The following is an 18831-nucleotide window of genomic DNA, read 5'->3' on the forward strand; positions in this document are numbered from 1 at the left end:
TGGGTCACACTTGAGGGTTCAAATTTGGCTCCAGAACCTCCTAACCATGTGACTCTGGGCTGCAGACTTCACCTCTCTAAGGAAAGGGCAGGACACACACCCGCCTGCCAGCGCGTAGTGAAGAGTGAATGACGGGACACAGCCCGGAGCCCGGCACAGACAAGCACCCTGTTACAGCAGCGGCCGCTGGGATGTTGCTCATGGTGTGCTGTTATTATCACCAGTGTGGTGATTGGTCCATGTGGCTGTGGGGGGCGGCGCAAGGGCATTGGGCTCAGCCTCGCGGTCAGCTTAGAGCCCACCACCCCCTTCCCACACCATGGGGGAGAGCTTCCTGTGGTGATGGGCATGCCCTCTGTCTGCCCTGTACCTGGTGGTGGCCACTAGCTTCATGGCACTGGTGAGCACTTGAAATGTAGTTAGCATAACTCAGGAACTGAACTTTTATTGCCTTGAAAAATTACTTTCTTGGGGCTTCCCCGGCAGTCCAGTGGTGGTTAGAACTCTGTGCTTCTGCTGCAGGTTCGATCCCTGGTTGGGGAACTAAGATCCTGCAAGCCACATGGCATGGCTAAAAAAAAAGTTTTCTCCCATGTCACTTAAAATGTTAAGATTCACACATGGCCAGTGGCTACTATATTGAACAACACAACCCCAGGCAAGTAAGACCCTGGGCCCCTTCTCTGCCTGTGGGTCAGCCTGCCCATTGCTGCTGTGAACAGAGCCTCAGTTTCCATGGCTTCATCTCCCACTGAGGTGCTCATGTAACTGGCCTTATCTGCCCAGACAGCGACCAGAAGGTCGGGTTTTCCACCGTGAATCAGCCCTCGTGGGTTGACACACCCCCCGTACGATTCCTTCCGAGAGATTCCGACTGACGTGTGTTCCTCTTCTTTCAGGCAATCGCTCCTTTGCTGGAAAACAACCATCCGCCACCGGATCTCTGTGAATTCTTCTGCAAGGTACGGCATCGCCGAAGCGGGGCTATGTTTGCAGGAAGCAGACTGTCTCCATTTGTGCGTTGTGGGGGTTGGTTTTGCGAAATTTCCTGGAAACCCAGACTCCTCCCTGAACAGATCAGGGCCCCAGACAGAGTTAGAGACGAGCCAGGCCTCCTCTCCACCAGCCAGGTGATAAGTGAGGCCCAGGGTCCAGACCAACAGGTCAAGGGGGAGCACTGAGCTTTCCTGGGAGTATCTTCCTGGCCGTCTTGAGAGAAGTTTGCAGCACGTTTTCTGGCTCCTGACATCAGAGCTGGGCTTTTATTAGCCAGGTCTCCCGTGAGCACCGACTGGCCCACAGTGGGAGCCTGGCCATGGGGCTTTCCCTGAGCTGGGCAAGTATGGGGTGGTGGGGGTGCAGGTGAGCTTGGAGGAGCCTCGGAGCAGGATCTCTGCTCCCAGGGACCCAGCACCAGCCTCGCGGTGGGATTCGCACTGAACACGCCCAGAGCACGTCGGGACCAGTCACCCCTCGCCCGAGAGTGCACCTTGGTGGCCTCAGGGCCGGACCAGCAGGCCGTCCTGCTTGGTCCCTGGCTGGGTGATTTTTGACGCAGTGATCTGATGTCCTTGGACAGTTGCTGGGCCTGGGTTTGCTGCTCGTCCAGCTTCTCTGGTCTTCCTCCTGCCGAGCCTCTTCCCCAAGCTCGTGGGGGTGTGGGCTGTGTGCACCAGGGAGATAGGCGCAGCATGGATAGGCAGGTCCTGGGGCCTCCAGTTCTTGGAAGCCAGGACCCTGAGTTCTGGGGAGGGTTTGTTTATGAAGGATTATCCAGGAAAGCCCTGGTTTCTCACATCCCAAGTCCAGGCCTTCTGGAAACAGCACCTTCAGGCCCCGGCAGGTTTAAATGTGTTGGAGCAGTGGGTCCCATCTGCTCCAATCAAGGGCCTTCAATTTCATTTTGAAAAACAAAATCCCATGCCCGTGAGATAGATACGCTGAGAGCCATGTGTGCCCTGCACACGGCAGTAAGCTTACTCTCAAAGCCCTCGACAGAAGACTCACGGAATTTTTGAGATTCTGGCATCCAAACACTAGCCCCCGATTTTCAAGAGACTCTTCCATTGGACCTTCGTGCTGCAGGAATCTCACGCTGTTAAACAGGACTGTGTGATAGGACTGTCCTATTAAATAGGATTGTCTGTACCACCGGCAACAACCGCAGACTGTCAGATAAAACCGAGAGCAAGCAGGAGGTCCCATCCCCGCCCACTCTTCGTCCTCTCCCCAGAGGGAACAGAAAGCCGCACAGCAGTGTGGAGCAGGGGGCCCGGGCAGCAGAGCTGGGCCCACCTCCCCAGCACACCGCAGTCAGGGCTCCTGGGGCCCCCGGGCAGCAGAGCTGGGCTCCCGCCTCCCGCGCACATGGTGGTCAGGGCTCCCGGGGCCCCCAGGCAGCAGAGCTGGGCCCCGCCTCCCCTGCACATGGTGGTCAGGGCTCGAGGGGCCCGGGCAGCAGAGCTGGGCCCTGCCTCCCCTGCACATGGTGGTCAGGGCTCCCGGGGGCCCCGGGCAGCAGAGCTGGGCTCCCAGGGGTCCAGGGGAGCAGAGCTGGGCCCCCGCCTCCCCTGCACATGGTGGTCAGGGCTCCTGGAGCCCCGGGCAGCAGAGCTGGGCCCCGCCTCTCCCGCACACCGCGGTCAGGGCTCCCGGGGGCCCAGGGGAGCAGAGCTGGGCCCCCGCCTCCCCCGCACATGGTGGTCAGGGCTCCTGGGGCCCCCAGGCAGCAGAGCTGGGCCCCGCCTCTCCCGCACATGGTGGTCAGGGCTCCCGGGGCCCCCAGGCAGCAGAGCTGGGCCCCGCCTCTCCCGCACATGGTGGTCAGGGCTGGAGGGGCCCAGGCAGCAGAGCTGGGCCCCGCCTCCCCCGCACATGGTGGTCAGGGCTCCCGGGGGCCCCTGGGCAGCAGAGCTGGGCCCCCGCCTCCCCCGCACATGGTGGTCAGGGCTCCCGGGGGCCCCGGGCAGCAGAGCTGGGCTCCCAGGGGCCCGGGGGAGCAGAGCTGTGCCCCCGCCTCCCCCGCACATGGTGGTCAGGGCTCCTGGAGCCCCGGGCAGCAGAGCTGGGCCCCGCCTCTCCCGCACACGCGGTCAGGGCTCCCGGGGGCCCGGGGGAGCAGAGCTGGGCCCCCGCCTCCCCTGCACATGGTGGTCAGGGCTCCCGGAGCCCCGGGCAGCAGAGCTGGGCCCCACCTCCCCCGCACACCGCGGTCAGGGCTCGCGGGGGCCCCACCGGACCCCACCAGGCCCGTCCCTGACCATGTGCTGCTGTCTCCCCAGCACTGCAGAGAGCGGCCCCGGTCCATGGTGGTCATCGAGGTGTTCACCCCTGTGGTCCAGAGGATCCTGAAGCATAACATGGTGAGTTGCCCAGGGCCCCCCCCTGCAGAGCCCCCCGAGGGCCACGAGCTTCCAGTCTGTCACTTTTCCCAAAGAACTGGGAGATGGGACTGGCGGCCAAGGACCAGGGGACTGGACTTGGGATTGCAAGTTGGGGTTTTCGTGCAGCCTGCCCTGCTTGGCTCTATGCTTTGCAGGTAAAAGGCAACAGGAAGAATCTTTGCACAGTAAGAATGACAAAAATAACGTGGTCGGGGGAGAAGAGATAGGTCTCGTGTGTATAGCATCACAGATAATGCCTGGGAAACTGGGCCCTCGAGGAGGGGGGGTGAACCCCTCACTCCGTAGGAGGGGGCTGCAGGGGCAATATCCGTGGAAGTGGGGAGCAGGGCCGAGCGGTGCAGGGACCTGACGGTCGTGACCTCAGCCTGCTGGGCAAGGTTGGGGCCAACAGTAAGAAGTCATGGTGTGGCAGGCACCCTTTGTGATGTGAGCAGGAGGGCCCCGGCCCGCGGGGGTCTTCTCTCTCCAACCCTCCGCCTCCGTCTGATGGTGAGAAAAGCCTCAGACCAGTCCCAGCTGAGGAACGTTCCACACGATGGTCCTCTGAACGGCCAGGTGCTCAAACATAAGGAGAGTCTGAGAGGAGGGAACAGCCTCGAGGCCCCAAGGGACCTGACAACTCAGTGTCACAGGTGTTCAGGAGGGGATCCCAGGACAGGAAAAGGGCCTGGCGGAACCGTGGGGAAATCCGCGTCAAGTCTGCCCTGTAGTTCATTTTAAAAGCACAGAGGCAGCATTTCATTGCACACTCAGTGGTCCAGGCGCCCGTAACCCGCCAGCCCTTCTGCAGTCTCGCCTCGGGCCAGTGGGAACAGCCCTGGATGTGGTTGTTTTCTCTGTATTGCATGCGGGGAAGCTGGAGCTGAGCAGACTTGGCCGACAGGCCCCAGGACCACAGCTGGGAACCGGAACAGGGACACCTGCTCTCAGCTACGCACGGAGCGCCTCTCGGATCCAAGTGACACTCCAATGTATTGTCTCACATGGCTCTCCTGATGGCCTGTGGCCTCCTGCAGACGAGGAGACCCAGAGAGTCCCATGGGTCACTCTGGGACCCTGTGGGCAGGTGTGAAAACAGCTCTGAAGAAGGGTGACCTGCTCACAGTTTGATCTGTGAGGGAGCTTTCCTGCCTTGACCCCGGGCCCCCAAAGAGGAAGATGCAGCCCATCCCCTTCCCCAGTAAGGGGTGGAAACGCAGGACACGTGCGCCACGCCCAGCATCCCACTCCCAGGGCAGACATACTTAGTCGATCACAGCGCTCGTCCCGCGGAGCCCAGAGTAGCTGCAGAATCTTCCTCCAGGCAGCCACGAGCGGGGAACCGTGCTGGTGCTGTGCGAATTCTCTCTGATTGATCTATCGCACACCGCCGTTGAACTATCGCTTGTTTCAGAGCTCTCCTCCGTGGTTTGAGATGAACATGTGTTTCTTGTTTTCTGAGCACAGGGGGTGGGTCCCCTCCATCCAGTTTTGTCTCTAGGACTAAGAAAGAAAGTTCTCTGAGGGGTGGGGGTTGAGAGGTGTTCTGCCTGATTTGGGCTTTAATCATTTCAAGGGCACTCTCTGGCTTTGGCCAGCTGGGAGAAAAGGGTCCCTGACTGTTAACTTTAAAGTCACTGTGGATGTGGTGTGAGGTGAGGGTCACGTTCTCTCGGAGCCCAGAGCAAAGGTACTGGAGTTCCTTTGGGAAGAGACCTCATCTCATCGCACTTGTCAGGGACGGAACCACCCACCCAGGGCGTCCCTGGCCAGGGTCCACCCTCCTCAGGTACAGAAGCACTTAATAAGGGTTCTCTTAGGACGTCTGACTTCAAAGGGGAAAACGTCAAAATTCAGGCAGCCTCCCAAGGCTTGACTGTACAGCGTCTCCCTTATGTCTGGTTAGTTTTATGGGCCCAGAGTGTTGACCATGTAATTTTCTGGATAAAAGTCAGAACAGCTACAGGGCAGACTCAGAACTTATAGCATCTGTTGTGGTCTGGCAGAGCCCGGGATCCCTCAGGCGAGAACCCTCTCTTCATGTTTATAGAACTTCCCCCCTGTGGTCCCGGCGTCCAGGGATGCTATAAAGCTTCACAGTCCGCTTGCTCTTGAAGTCCACTGATTACACACCGAACTGTGTGAGGAGAGCTGTAGGCAGGACCGGGTCGGGAGTGAGGCCCTCCTGCAGGAGAGGCAAATGTGACTGTGGCTCACGCCCCGTGTGGGAAGCACCACGAGCCTTCGGTGTCACCCACATAACACCCCCTAAAGCTCAGTGATTGGCCGGGACGCTGTTTGGGAGCTGGCATGGAGCGCCTGGTCACTCACTGGCCAGTGAGTGCCTAGCTGGCCGCCAGCCATGGACCTGTGAGTGTTCCTACTCTGCAGTTCCTATACTGCGAGTGCAGCTCTTGTTGGTATGTCACGTGTTCCATCTCGTGGATGAGCAGTCCTAACCTAGGTTAAGAATCTCAGAGTGTTGCTCCCTGGGCCGCAATAAAAATTAGATATGGAAGCAGTCATTAAGTACGTTCCCCTGGAGATTCTAAACAATGTGTTCACTGCGTCCCTAAGAACAGTCATAGTTCCTGTGCCCACATGCCACTCACTGGCATGTTCTTGTAGCCAAGGTGGCAGGAAGATGTCGCCAGGGTCCTAGTGGACCGCTGGCTGATCAGACCTCCTGCTTTCCAAGGGGAGCGTGTTCGACTTTGCCAAAGAGGCGAGATGTCCCTCACCCACATGTTCAAAGGCCACCAGGCCAATCTATAATGTTAAAAATGACCTTGGCTCTGCAGAAATCTAATAGAGATGATAATGGCAGTTATCTTTAGCATGGCTTAACGGAAGCAGTTTTCATAGAATCATAAAACCTCATGGGTGGAAGGGTCCTGGAGGTGAGTTCTTGGAGCCCTTGTTGCACAGGGAGCAACAGTGGGCCCAGGGAGGGGCGTTCCTGCCGCCTTCTCCCGGGGACTGCGGGCGTCCACCTCGGTGTGAAAGCAGTCAGGCTTCAGGCAAGGGCCCCGTCTTCAAGCCCAGTGCGCATGTGTGCACGTAGGTACGTATGTGCACACACGCACACGCACGTGTTTAGATTCCTTTTGAGCTTTCTCCGTGGCTTTTGCTGCCCTCCTCATGCAGAGGCATAACTCTAGCAGGCAGGGTGGGAGGAGGTGAGCCCCTACCCCCTGGGGAGCCTAATTCAGCCCTTCCCTGCAGGTGCAGAGCACCAGGCAGGTCTGGAAAACCCACCCTGTGAGCTGGCCAGAGGAGGCGGCGGGCCGCATCCTACTCCGAGCTCTTTGCCCAGAGCCTGTGGGATCCATGAGATCCGCAGGGGAAGTCCCCAGGGGCTCTGTTTAGATTAGAGTCCTGGCCCAGGTTGCTTTTTGTTAAGTGGGTTCCCCCGAGTGGGGGCTGGAGGAGAAGCCGAGGAGGCTGGAGACCTCCAGGCTCCCCGCTGAGGTCGTGCTGGTCAACCTCATTCCTTACCCTGACTGGCCCTCCTGACTGTTGGCACCCCAGCTCGTGGGTTCAGAAGCCCAGCGACTCCGGGTCCCTAACATGACGTGGAAAGGGGCTCAGTCCTTGGCCCGGCCCACACTCTCCATCCCTGCTCTTCACTCTGGACACGTGATTCCTCCTTCCTGCCCCACCCCTGCTGGGCTGACCCCGGACTTACCAGCCACCTCCCTACACACACTCCCTGTCCAGGGCACACACCTGCCTTCCAGGCCACAGCTTTCAGGCACGCATGCCCACGCACAGGAAGCAGGGGGCCCAGAATCCCTTGGGGGCTGCAGAAAAGGCGTTTGTGGTCATGGCTGGAGGCCGGCTGGGCATCAGCAGGCCCCCACGCGGCCCAGCTGGGCTGTGTTCCCAGCACGTCTGGGTGGCGTGCTGACCCCTGCCCCATCGCAGGGTGGCTGACCAGGGCCAGGGACCCTCCTGTGCCAGGTCATCTTCCAGCTCCGCAGGCAACCATGGAAGGGTGTGAGCTCAGGAGTGAGCAGGCCCGTTCCTTCACGTGGAAGACGTGTGTGCTTCTAGGAGGAGGGAGTCGCTGGCGGCACCTCGTTGCTCACACACCCGGGGCAGAGTGGGACCCCACACCCCTTCTGGTCTCCTCCCAACCCCTGTCCTCTGCGCTCCCTGCAGGACTTTGGGAAGTGCCCGCGACTGAGGCTGTTTACTCAGGAGTACATCCTTGCCTTGAACGAGCTCAACGCGGGGATGGAGGTGGTGAAGAAGTTCATTCAGAGGTGGGTCTCTCGTCTGGGGCCCCTCCTCTCCTGGCCGGCGGGCCAGCTTTCCCTAGCACCCAGGAGAGGCGCTGCTGGCGTTAAGAGGCCCCAGGCACCTCATCTTCTACAAGGGCCTCTTGGGTCCTCTTGACCATGTACCATCTGAGGCACTCACTTGCTGTGTGACATCAAGTCAGTTGCTGTACTTCTCTGATCCTCTTTCCTCTGTTATCTCCCAGGATTGTTTGTGCAATTAATCAGATAATATCTGAGGAGGCCCCTAGCACAGTGCCTGATGGTCACTAGGAACTCGGGAAATGGCAGCAGTTGTAAATGATAAGAGTATTCCTGTGGGTGCTGGGGGCGTGAGGAACCTTCTCCTGGTAGCCCCGGAGAGTCCTCGATGGGGAACTGAACAGCCACCTCCCAAACTTGGCCTCGAGGAAGTCAGATCCTCTGAGTCACTTCCGGTTTTGGGGTGGTGGGGGAAGGGGGGTTGTTTCGCTCTGATTTTTTTAAACTTTTCTCTGTGCCTCAGTGTCCTCGTCTGTAAGATAAGGACTATGGTACCCACTTGATCCGGTTACCGTGAGGACTCGATGAACTCACACATGTAAACACCAAGAATGGGGCCTAAGTGTGGCAGGAACATTAGTGATCATCGTCACAACTCTTCTCATTTTGTTTAAGAAAGTTACAATAGCCTGTTCAAGCCGGTTCCAAAAGCTCCTCAGTACCTGAAACTCACAAAGCATTTCCAGACCCAGAGGACTGTCCTTCTGCCAGAGCCCTGGGGACTCCAGGGCCCCCTTACAGCACCCAGTCATGGTTTATGAAACTGTTTCGGTTAGGCCTCTTAGCCCCAGCAGCCATGACGTTTTTCCAGCAACGTTTTGGGTACTGTCCCCAGGCCCCAAACAGCACTGGGAATGGGGGTACGAGACCCATTTTACAGATGAGGAAGCAGACACGAGATAGCTGTGGTAAGTAACAGTGGCTGGCATTTGCAGAGGATCGTGTGCCAGACCCTGTGTCAGGCCAGGATGCCGATAATAACTTTTTCTTTCAAAGCAGCCCACATGGACAGGAAAATGAGGTGCTGTGAGTCCTCATTTACAGAACCACTGGGCATAAACGTGTTGGTCCCAGGCCGCCTGGCTCCTGTAGGCGACGTCATCCCCTGAGTTAGAGAATTGGGTCCTGAAATGAGGAGGGGGCCGATGTCCCCATTCCAGAGCTGAGGAAAGAGTGGAGAGTTTACAAAGTGTGCCAAGGTGCTCCGCTGGGCTGGAACCCAGGCTCCCTGAACCCAGGGATCCCCGGCCCGGAACTTGGCCCTCATGCCTGTGCACAGCGGAGCCCAGGACCCAGATCCCAGGGTTGCCACCTCCCTGCAGAGGACTGGGGCCACCCTGTCCCACCCCCCACCTCCCTGCCCTGGGCGGCGCCCCCACAGCCACTCACTCACCGGCCCTCTGCTCTTTTCCAGCATGCATGGCCCCACGGGGCACTGCCCCCATCCCCGGGTCCTGCCCAACCTGGTGGCCGTGTGCCTGGCTGCCATCTACTCCTGCTATGAAGAGTTCATCAACAGGTCAGTGCCCTCGGCCTCAGGAGGGCCTGGGTGGGACACGCTCTGTCCAGGGACGGGGGTCTGTATACACCTGGCCAGCCGGGAGGGTGGAGTGGCTTCCACTGGAGCTGCCCCCAGTGCGTCTGCCAAACCCCCACGCTCCCTGGTGCCAGGGCCCAGACCCAGGCTGTGACGGGAGAAGCCGACACCGAAGCTGTCGTGTTGGCTCGGCTTTAGGGACACGTGTCTATTCTGAAGATTGCTCAGCCTCGGGCCCGTGTGACGGGAAGAGGGCGTGACAGAGCCACTGTCCTGGGTCCCCCAGGGCTTGGGTGCGTCGGCTTGTGAGTAAGCTAACCCCCTGACAGCCGTGGGAGGGAGCCCGGGAGGCCCCTGAGCACGCCCTCGGGGGCCTCCCGGGAGACCGTGCGACGTTCTCAGACGTTCTCAGAGCCCTCCCCCTGAGGGATGATGACGCCAGGGTGGGTAGTTGCCAGCTCCCATTCTTCCCGGGTCGAGGTTGGCTCCTAGGATGCAGAGTGACATAGGTGCCGTTAGTCACATGAACTTCGTATGGTGATCTCTGGGGTCACGAGGGAAGATGTGACATGCAGGGCGCAGATGGCATCTGCAGCAGCAGCCTTGTCCAGTTGTTCAGGCGGTGCACTGCACAACTCCAGGAGGGCCAAATCGTGTCCAGGCACCACTAGAGCCGGGGCCACCACAGGAATGTATTTCAGTCCTTAAAGAAGAGGCATTGGAGCATCGAAAGCCTGAGTGAACTGGGCAACATGAAGATGTCCTGCCGGTCATTCCTGAGTGCCTGTTTCACGCTCTACAGCAGCTTATGTTTTTTTTTTTTTAAAAAAAAAAGAGGAGGAGGAGGTTGAGAGTAGTCCACAGCCTGTACAGCCGTCCTCGGCTTCCCTGTGTACACAGATGGTCACGTGCCCTGGCCTCGCAGCCTGTGCCTCTGGAGCTGATGCGCATGCATGTCAAACGCAGCCCACCCCAGGAAGTAGGAGGCACATCGGGGTGTCACACACTCTCAGGCTCCTTTTGCTCCTGCAGCCTCTCCCTCCCTGGCTCACTCCGCAGACACCCAAGCTGGGGCTTAGGTCTCGGGGCAGGAGCAGGAAACGGCACCTCCCAGAGCTTTCCCTCTGAGTCTCCATGGCTCTGCCTGGGTGCCCTGGAACAGGGATTCCCTGACTCGGGATGCAGAATGGAATCTCTCTCCCAGATGACCCCCAGGAGAAAGAACCAGAATTACAAACCAGGCACACTGTTGTACACAGAGGGACCTGAAGACAGCAGTGACCACCTTCATCCTTTCTCTTTTTTTGGGGGGTGGGGGGTGGGGGCAGGTCTTATTGGCTGTGCCACACAGCACGCAGGGTCTTAGTTCTCTGACTGGAGATCGACCCAGGCCCCCTGCATTGGGTGCGTGGAGTCTTAACCACTCTTCCCACAAGGAGATCCCCTGCCCTCCAACACTCGTTTAGTGAGGGTCCATGGGGTGCCAGGTGCTGACGGCACAAGAGTGAAGCAGCCGCCCCCCGAGTGGCTGGTGAAACGGTGGACGGAGGGGGCAGGGAGTGAGAAAGCGAGCGGCGAGGTCAGGGCTGTGATGAAAGGAACCAGAGGCATCACTCACGTGGTCTACAACCCTGGGTGCACTTGAGTCACCCGAGAGGGCGCTACGAACTGAAGCCTGCATGAAGCTAAGCATAAAGTAAACCCTGGGATGCAGCTCCTCATCGCTGGGCTTCATCCATCGGGAGACAGGTATGAGATTTACAGCAGCGTTGTTAGTCACAGCCCCAAACTGAGATCTGCCTCGAGCCCAGTGTCCTAGGGCAGACACGCGGATAAGCTGTGGTCTGTTCACACGAAGGAATACCACAGGGCAGCGAGCAGGAGCGAACCAGTGCACCCGGCAAGCCGGGGACTAATCTCCCAAACACAGTGTGGAACAGAAGAAGCTATAGAGTTTAAATCTTGTTCCTTAAAGTGCAAGAACAGGAAAACAAATCCAGGGTGATAGAGGCCAGAATAGAGGCCACCTGCTGCTGGCAGGTGGGGAGTTAGGCGTGAGAGGAGCTTCTGGGCCTCAGGAAAGTTTCACATCTTGACCATGGTCAGTGGTTCTCAGCTGGGGGGCAGCTTTGACCCCCAAGGCGTATCTGGCAGCGTCTGGAGACACCTTGAGTTGCAGAAGGAGGGGTGCTGCTGGAAGAGGGGGTGGAGGTCAGGGATGCTGCTGAACTCACTGCCATGCGTGGGGCAGCCCCCTCGTCCTCCCAGGAGTTACCTGAACCGTCTGGGAGCAAATATCAGGCATGTCCGCGTGGAGGAGCCCTGGTCTGGTGGCTGTCTGTTACACCAGGGAACTTGTGACAGTCACAGAGCACTGCGCGTGAGATCTGTGGGCTCACCTGGACTGACGTCACCCCAGGGGTGTGCTGGAGCCCTGGCATGCTCGGATCCCACAGTCAGGGATGGCACGTTGGCCGTTGAATCAGTCACCGTGGGAGTATTTACTCCAGGAAAATCGGCAGGCACTACCCCTCAGGGCTCCTGTTTTCTCCTGTCCCACTGGCTATATCTCTAAAAGGAAAAGGAAAAAAGGGTGCCTGGGCCCCACCCACTGCAACTCTGATTGAGTTGGAATGCTCCTGGCATCAGGTTCTGTTTGGTGTTTTGTTTTTTTTTAACATCTTAGGCAAATGGCTTGTGTGGCCAGAGCTGAGAACCCCTGCTCTAGGGGAAAGAGAGGAAGGGGTTCTGCGGAGCGGTGATGCTTAAACTGACACGTCCTGGCTGTCAGCGGGGCTGGAGGCAGGACAGGAGGACCCAGGCAGGGGACCGGCAGGCGCCCAGGCCTGGCGGAGCAGGTGGCCCGGCCAGTGGTCACGTGTCCTTTACTGGTGGTCCTTAAGCGCCTGCTTCACAGTCCCCTGGACAGATTATTTCAAATGCAGACTCCTGGATGCCGCGTCTCTGGGCCCGGCCCGGGAATCTGCATTCTTCACAAGCTCCACGGGTGAACTGCTTCAGGCGAAAGGTCCCTGCAGGGAAGGTAGTGAGGGAAACTGGCTGTGACCCGAGCAGAGAGAGGGACAGAGGCGGAAGACAAAGTTGGAAAGGAAGGCCGGGCCACAGAGGGACCTGCACTGCTGAGCATCTCCCACCTCCCACGCCGAGCTGCTCATGGGGTCCTCCTGCCAGGCCTGCTTACCTGACAGACCCCCAGGACCGCCGGGGCCGCTGCTTGGGGACCACTCTTTGAGTGGCAGGGCTGTGCCTGCCTTAGAGGTTTTCTTCTAAGGGCATTGTAGTCACCTGTGGGTTTTAAGTAGAGAAAGGACTTAATGTCCGTTTCTGGAATCCCCTCTCGCCACTGCTGCAGAGGCCAAGCGTAACCTTGGGCATACCATTAGGCAGTGGTTGCAACTCGGTGCCCAGGGTGGAGGCCTGGGGAGGGTGAAGCGGGCCCTGGTGCCCTCCCCAGCCCACACGGGCGGCTCCAACTCCCTACTCAAGACAGCCCCGCTTCGAGGCCCAAAGTAGCTTGGGTTCTGAGAGCCACCGTGAGCCCTTCCAGGAAGTCACGCCACGGGCTGCGAGACCTTTCCTGGGCTCAGGTTCCCCCACCCTGCTGGTCAGTCCCTGGAAGATAGAGCCCCACGCCGTCCTCCGGGGCCATCCGCGGTGCTCTCTGTGGGTACACAATGTCCTCATACACAAAAGAACAGACAAGCTGACCCAGGTTAGCGTAGCTCGCTGGAAAATCACCCAGTCTGAGCCAAACAGCCTTGAAAATCCACTCCTAAATCCCAGCAGAGGCGAAAGGGATGGAGCTGAGGCTTTGGGTAGCAAGTCAGCTCCGAGCCCCTGGAGTCAGCTAGCGCGCCTCCCCCACGGACCACACACAGTGTTCCATGAGCCATAGAATTCTTGGACTTCAGCTCAAGGGTTTTGTTTTTTTCCGCAGCAAAGCTTAGAGTGTATTTATCAAACATCCTTGGTGGGCTCTGCTCAGACCTGGCTCATGGCATGTGCTAGACCATTTGGGTCCTCTGAATGCGGTGGGTGTGAGTTGTACACCCGGCCCACTTGCACAAGGAGCGTGCACGTCTCTTTGGACACATAGCCACGTGCGTGTGGCCCATTTAGGGAGGGTTGGGACAAGCAGCTGTTTGTGGTCACATCCTTGTGCTCTGAGTCCCTGAGAGCAGCAGCCTCAACCTTGACAGCACACACAGGGAGCCCCAAACCTTACTGGTGTCCGGACTCCACCCCAGAGAGTCCAACCTAACAGGACCTGGGGATGTTTAGAAGTGCCCCAGGGGACATTGGTGTCCAGCCAGGGATGGAGAGCTCTGGTACAGGGGCAGGAAGGGCGAGAATGGCGGGTGGAGGAAATCAGGGAAGACTTCTTGGAGGAGGTGGACCTGCATAGGCTCATCCTGCATCTTAGAAGTGGAGGCAGCAGCCTGGTTTCACATCCCAGTCCCGCCTCCCCACTAAGAAGCTGTGCCATCTAGGTAGTCATTTGACCTCTGGTAGCATCTTTTCTCATCTGTAGTGTGGAGAGAGAAATTCCTCCTCTTCAGAGATATCTGAGAATGTCTGTGTGAAAGCGCTCGGCACCGTGCCAGCCCAAGGGCACCAACAAAGGACGCCCACTGCTGGAGTTCCCTTCACTCTGAAGTGCCACCTCGCAGTATTTGGAAGCACCCGGGGAGGGGGCATTTTACCTCCACGACGCTCTGACAAGTCCTGCCGTAAAGAGGCCCAGCATTTCCCACTCACGTGTGACCTCAGTGATGCCACAGCGCCCTTTGCCCAGCCAGCACCTATTAACCCTATGCGCCCGCGTCATTCCTCTAGGTGGTGGAGAGACTATTCTGGGGAGTTAGCCAAGAGTGGTGGGTGCTGCAGATAGGAGTGACCTGCGGACCACAGGGGACCAGAATCTGAGTTTGGGGTCCCTTGGAAGGGGGTTCTGCGGTGGAGAGCACACGCTGAGCTTTCTCAGCCGGCAGGGATAGGGTGGCAGAGGCGGGGCTTGGGGCTTGTCCCGAGGACCTTAACCTTGTGGCCTCAGCCGGAGGGGACAGTTAGACCACAGGAAGCAACTGGAAGCCAGATCGCTAGGAGGTCTCCAAGGTATGTCCAGAAGGCGTCTTGGTGGAGGTGGACGCTGAGTCAGTACTGAGCCTTACAGGTCAGTAGAGAGGTCAGCATTCACTCATTCACAATCGTGTGTCAATCACCTGCTGCGTGTGGGGACACCAGCATGTGCCTTAGTGACAGGCGGCCCAGTTCAGATGCCACCTCTGAACCTCCGCCTCTCCTTGTCTGCAGGCCTTGAGCAGGCCTGTGTGCTCGCTGGTGGGTGGGAGCCGGCCCCCCACCCGATCCGGGGCCGCGGGGGGGCACTAAGCAGGTGCAGCCCTGCCCGTGACGTCCGGGACCCCCATCAGGGCTGCACTCACGGCCCTCCCCGCCTCTCCCGCAGCCGTGACAACTCCCCCAGCCTGAAGGAGATCCGGAACGGCTGCCAGCAGCCCTGCGACCGGAAGCCCACCTTACCTCTGCGCCTTCTGCACCCAAGCCCGGACCTGGTGTCTCAGGAAGCCACGCTCTCCGAGGCGCGGCTCAAGTCAGTGGTCGTGGCCTCCAGCGAGATCCACGTGGAGGTGGAGCCCGCCAGCACTGCCAAGCCGGCGCTGACGGCCAGCGCGGGCGACGACAACGAGCCCAACCTCATCGACTGCCTCATGGTCAGCCCCGCCTGCAGCACCATGAGCATCGAGCTGGGCCCGCAGGCCGACCGCACGCTCGGCTGCTACGTGGAGATCCTCAAGCTGCTGTGAGTGACCCCGCCGGCCAGGCGCCTTGGGTGGGGGGAGGGGCTCACAGCTGGGGGTGTGAGTTGAGTGTGCACACGCATGAGTGTGGGTGCACAGGATGCAGACGCAGGGCATGAGGGCACAGGTTTTGGGAGTGTTGGGAGTGCAGGCCAGGCTCTGTGTGCATGAGTCAGGCATGGCACAAGCAGGATGTCCACACGTGTGTCCATGAGTCTGAGAATCTGTGAGTGCACACGCCTGCCCAGGCTGTGCTGCAGTACGCGGTACCCGAGTGTCTGTGTGTGGACACCTTGGCGTGTTGTGTAAGGTGTGGGCTCATTCTGAGTTGTGATTGTCCTCGTGTGCGTGTGAGTGCCTTTGGATGTATGAGGGCAGCGTGTGAGTGGTTGCCTCCATGTGTGTGACTGTGCGTACACGAGCTGGGTGCGGGATGGATGTGGATGCCTCTAAGAAGCCCGTATGTGTGTTTCAAGTGCATGTACACAAGTGTGGTTGTGTCTGGGTGCTTGTGCTGCTTCTGTGCATGCGTAGCTCTTGAGTGCTCACGTGTGGGTGTGGACACTTGTGCACAAGAGCTGGAGTATGTGTGTGTTTCTCTGTGTATGTGTGCAGAGGTGCCCATGAGCCGGCACGTGAGTGTGTTGCGTGATCTATGCATGCTCTGTGTGCATGGTGTGTATGTGGTGTTGTGTCCCGTAGCCTCATCCGGTGGGCAGGGAGGAGCGTGCCATGCAGATGAGGGTCTGCGTGCCTGGCTGGTGGGAGGAGCCCTGGGCGGGAGCCAGGAGACGTGTTCTGCTCTGGGTGGTGCTTCTGAGCTGGGTGCTCCGGGCCTGCGCATGCCCCTTCCTGAGCCTCGGCTGTGGGACTCTGAGGAGCCTGTGGTGTCTGTGAGGGTGAGCACGTGCATGCACGCACAGGCACACACACACACACACCTGTGCACACAGATACACGCCTGTGCGCACACATGCATGCACATATGCACACGTTAAGCAAAGGCTTCTCATGTTTGGAGGCGACTGAATGCAGCCCCCTCAGACTCTTCCTCAGCCCTTGCTTTGGCCCCGAAGAGGAGGCAGTGGTCTCCCAGGGCTCAGCCCAGCCTGGCTCATAGTTCTGGCAGCCGAGGCCAGCCCAGAGTGCATGTGCATTTAGCAATGCCCCCACCCAAAGCAAATCCCAGATTCCACCCAGAGAGCACCCCCCAGAACGCATCTCAGTTTGAGGCTGAAGAACTGCCCACCTCCTCCCGGGGTGGCAGCCAGCCCTCCGAGGGACAGACCAGCATGGTCCCGTCTCCTCCTCTGGCTGGGCCCTGGCCTCCTCCCCGGACCCCTGAGTCCAACTGTTCTCTGCAGACACCTGGAGCTCCTGGGCCTTGTGGTGGCCTGGGCCCTGACTCATATTTCTCATTAAGCACTAAGGGTTTGAGTTTCATCACACAGTTGACACTCATTTTTTTTTCCCTTCTTCGTAAACACATGCATGAATGAAGACTCTGTTCTTCCTAATCTGCTTCCAGACCTCCTGCCTGCCCACACCGCCCAGCTGCCAGGTCGTGGGTGGGGGTTGGGGGGCCCACCGGGCAGTGTTCCTGACCGCTGCTTGGAGCAGCCCCTCCCGCCAAGTTCGGGGGTCTCCACGAAGCAGGGTGCACACTTCTGAGGCCCTTTTCCCCATGGGGCTGCTCAGAGCACAGTTTGGGCCTGATTACTTCTCCTGGCCGCTCTCCTCTGCTAACTCTGCCGCCTGCTTGAGTCCCTGGCCCACCGGAGGGCCTCACATCTGTCAAATCCGCAAAACCTCCGAAGTATGATCCGCTGGAAGAAGCACACATTCAGAGTCAGGCTTTTGGGTTCAGGGGCTGGGGATGTCCATGTCAACTTGGGACCGGGGGCTGGTTACACGCTCTCTCTGAGTCATAGCTGCCTCCAAGCAGAGAAGGCCTGGGTACAGCACAGAATAAGTACCCCCCAGGCACAAGTACTGGGCAGATGGGGGTTACTGTACTTTCAATAAGAACAACAACTGTATTTCCTCTATTTTAAGGTACTATTGGGACTGAGACACATCATCTATTTAATAACAGCACTTAGGGAGGGGAAAAAAAATTATGGGATTCAGTGCAGACTCAGTTTGCAAGAAACGTGCATCTGAGAATTGAGGAAGTGCTGCCATAGGACTTAGTCTGCTGTGTTCTTGGGGCCTCGGTTTTCTCATCTGTAAAGTGGGTGTTTTCCTCAGAGAGAAGAATTTAGGACTTGGTGAGAGTGGACTGCTGTGATCAATAGGACGGCTCGCTAGATGAGAGTCATGTGTAGACAATGAAAGAACAGAGGCTCTCGTGTGAAATTGAGGGGTCTTTTCAGCACATTGTGGGGTCCAGAGAAGCCCTGCCCAGAGCCAGGGCCCAGCCTGGCAGACCGCATCCACAAGGAGCAGGCACCTCTCTATCCTGAGAGAGTGGGCGAGGGTCCTGGTTAGTGGTCTGCCCACCGGAATGCCTGCAAACCGTTAGAGTCTGACACCTTCAGAAAGGAACATAGGCCACAATCAGCTCCCTGGAGACTCTTGCAAAGGAAGAGCCCAGCACAGGTCAGGGCTGACACTGAAATCATGGTGTGAGGGCCAGGCTGGGTGGGACGATGGGAGGAACATGCACTTGGGAGTCAGACAGACCAGCTTTGGCCTCTAGTCATCTGGAGTCCAGCTCTTAGCCTGCTGGGCACGTGTGTGCAGTCACACATTTGTGTATCCATCTCTCTATGCATTCTTTCATCAAACGCTGACTGCACGCCCAGAGGGGCCGGGTTCTGTGCTAAATGCCAGGACCCCTTTGCTCGAAGCCTCTGCGTCCCAGTAGTGCCAAGTGCTGAAAGCAGCGGCATCGCCCGGTGGGGTGGAGCGTGGGAATCTCTAGGCACAAGTGCCGTGGCAGGCCGAGGGATGCCCTTCTGTCCAGGAAGAGAAAAGCTGCCATCACGAGGGCTAGACGGGCACGTTGGCCATTTTCTCATCAGCTCGAACCTGTCTGCCTGCTTGTTACTTTTGCAAACACCTGGATTTTGAAAGAGGCCTCAGTGGGCTGGGGGTCAGCTGGAAGATGCCTCACCCTTCTGGGGCCCGTAGGGAAAATGCAGATGGACTTGGGGTTGTTCTAGTGACCAAGAAACATACTGGTGACCAGAATGTAGAAGGCAGGTGCTGGGGACATGGCCCAGGACAGCCCTGCTCGGTGAAGAACTTGCTCAGCCAGACGTGTCGGATGGCACAGCTCTGCAGAGGGGAAACATCAAGGGTTTGGTGCAAGGAAGCGGGGAGACTGGAGACCCTGGCAGATAAGAATGGCTGAAATAGCCTCCGGCAGGCTGAGAGATGGAGAGAGGGGCTGTTATAGGCGAGGGGCCAGGATGAAGCCACAGAGTCTGATGAGGCTCTGGGGCGCGGTGGACTAGAGCCCAGCCAGCATCCTCTGTCCTCACGGGGGTCCCCGGGCCCCAGACGCGACCACTACCAGCTCACCCTCCACCAGCCGCTGTCCTCCCAGTGGGACTCAGGATCGCGAGCTGGGTTCCCTGCGGGGCAGGGGTGGAAGGACCACCTCCTTGATTGCACATCAGTCCACATCTAACTGATGAGCTGCGTTAGGACTCTGAGTCTGCCTCTCCGGGCCTTGGTTTTCCAGTTGTGAACTGAGGATGGTCCTCCTGGTCAGTGTGTTCCCGCCCGCAGGGCTGCCT

The 18831-nt window shown here is 58.7% G+C and overlaps 1 protein-coding gene across 2 annotated transcripts in view; it reads left to right on the forward strand.

The window, feature by feature from the left end:
- The window catches only part of CMIP (c-Maf inducing protein), a 212911-nt gene that overhangs the window by 171681 nt on the left and 22399 nt on the right, over positions 1–18831 (forward strand). For both annotated transcript variants that reach the window (XM_061386844.1, XM_061386845.1), the window contains 5 exons: positions 900–962; positions 3282–3362; positions 7548–7651; positions 9123–9227; positions 14734–15087. In XM_061386844.1, the coding sequence (XP_061242828.1) occupies positions 900–962; positions 3282–3362; positions 7548–7651; positions 9123–9227; positions 14734–15087 (707 nt within the window). The remainder of the gene's footprint in view (positions 1–899; positions 963–3281; positions 3363–7547; positions 7652–9122; positions 9228–14733; positions 15088–18831) is intronic.

Source organism: Bos javanicus, chromosome 18 (assembly GCF_032452875.1).
Source record: "Bos javanicus breed banteng chromosome 18, ARS-OSU_banteng_1.0, whole genome shotgun sequence".
Taxonomy (NCBI): domain Eukaryota; kingdom Metazoa; phylum Chordata; class Mammalia; order Artiodactyla; family Bovidae; genus Bos; species Bos javanicus.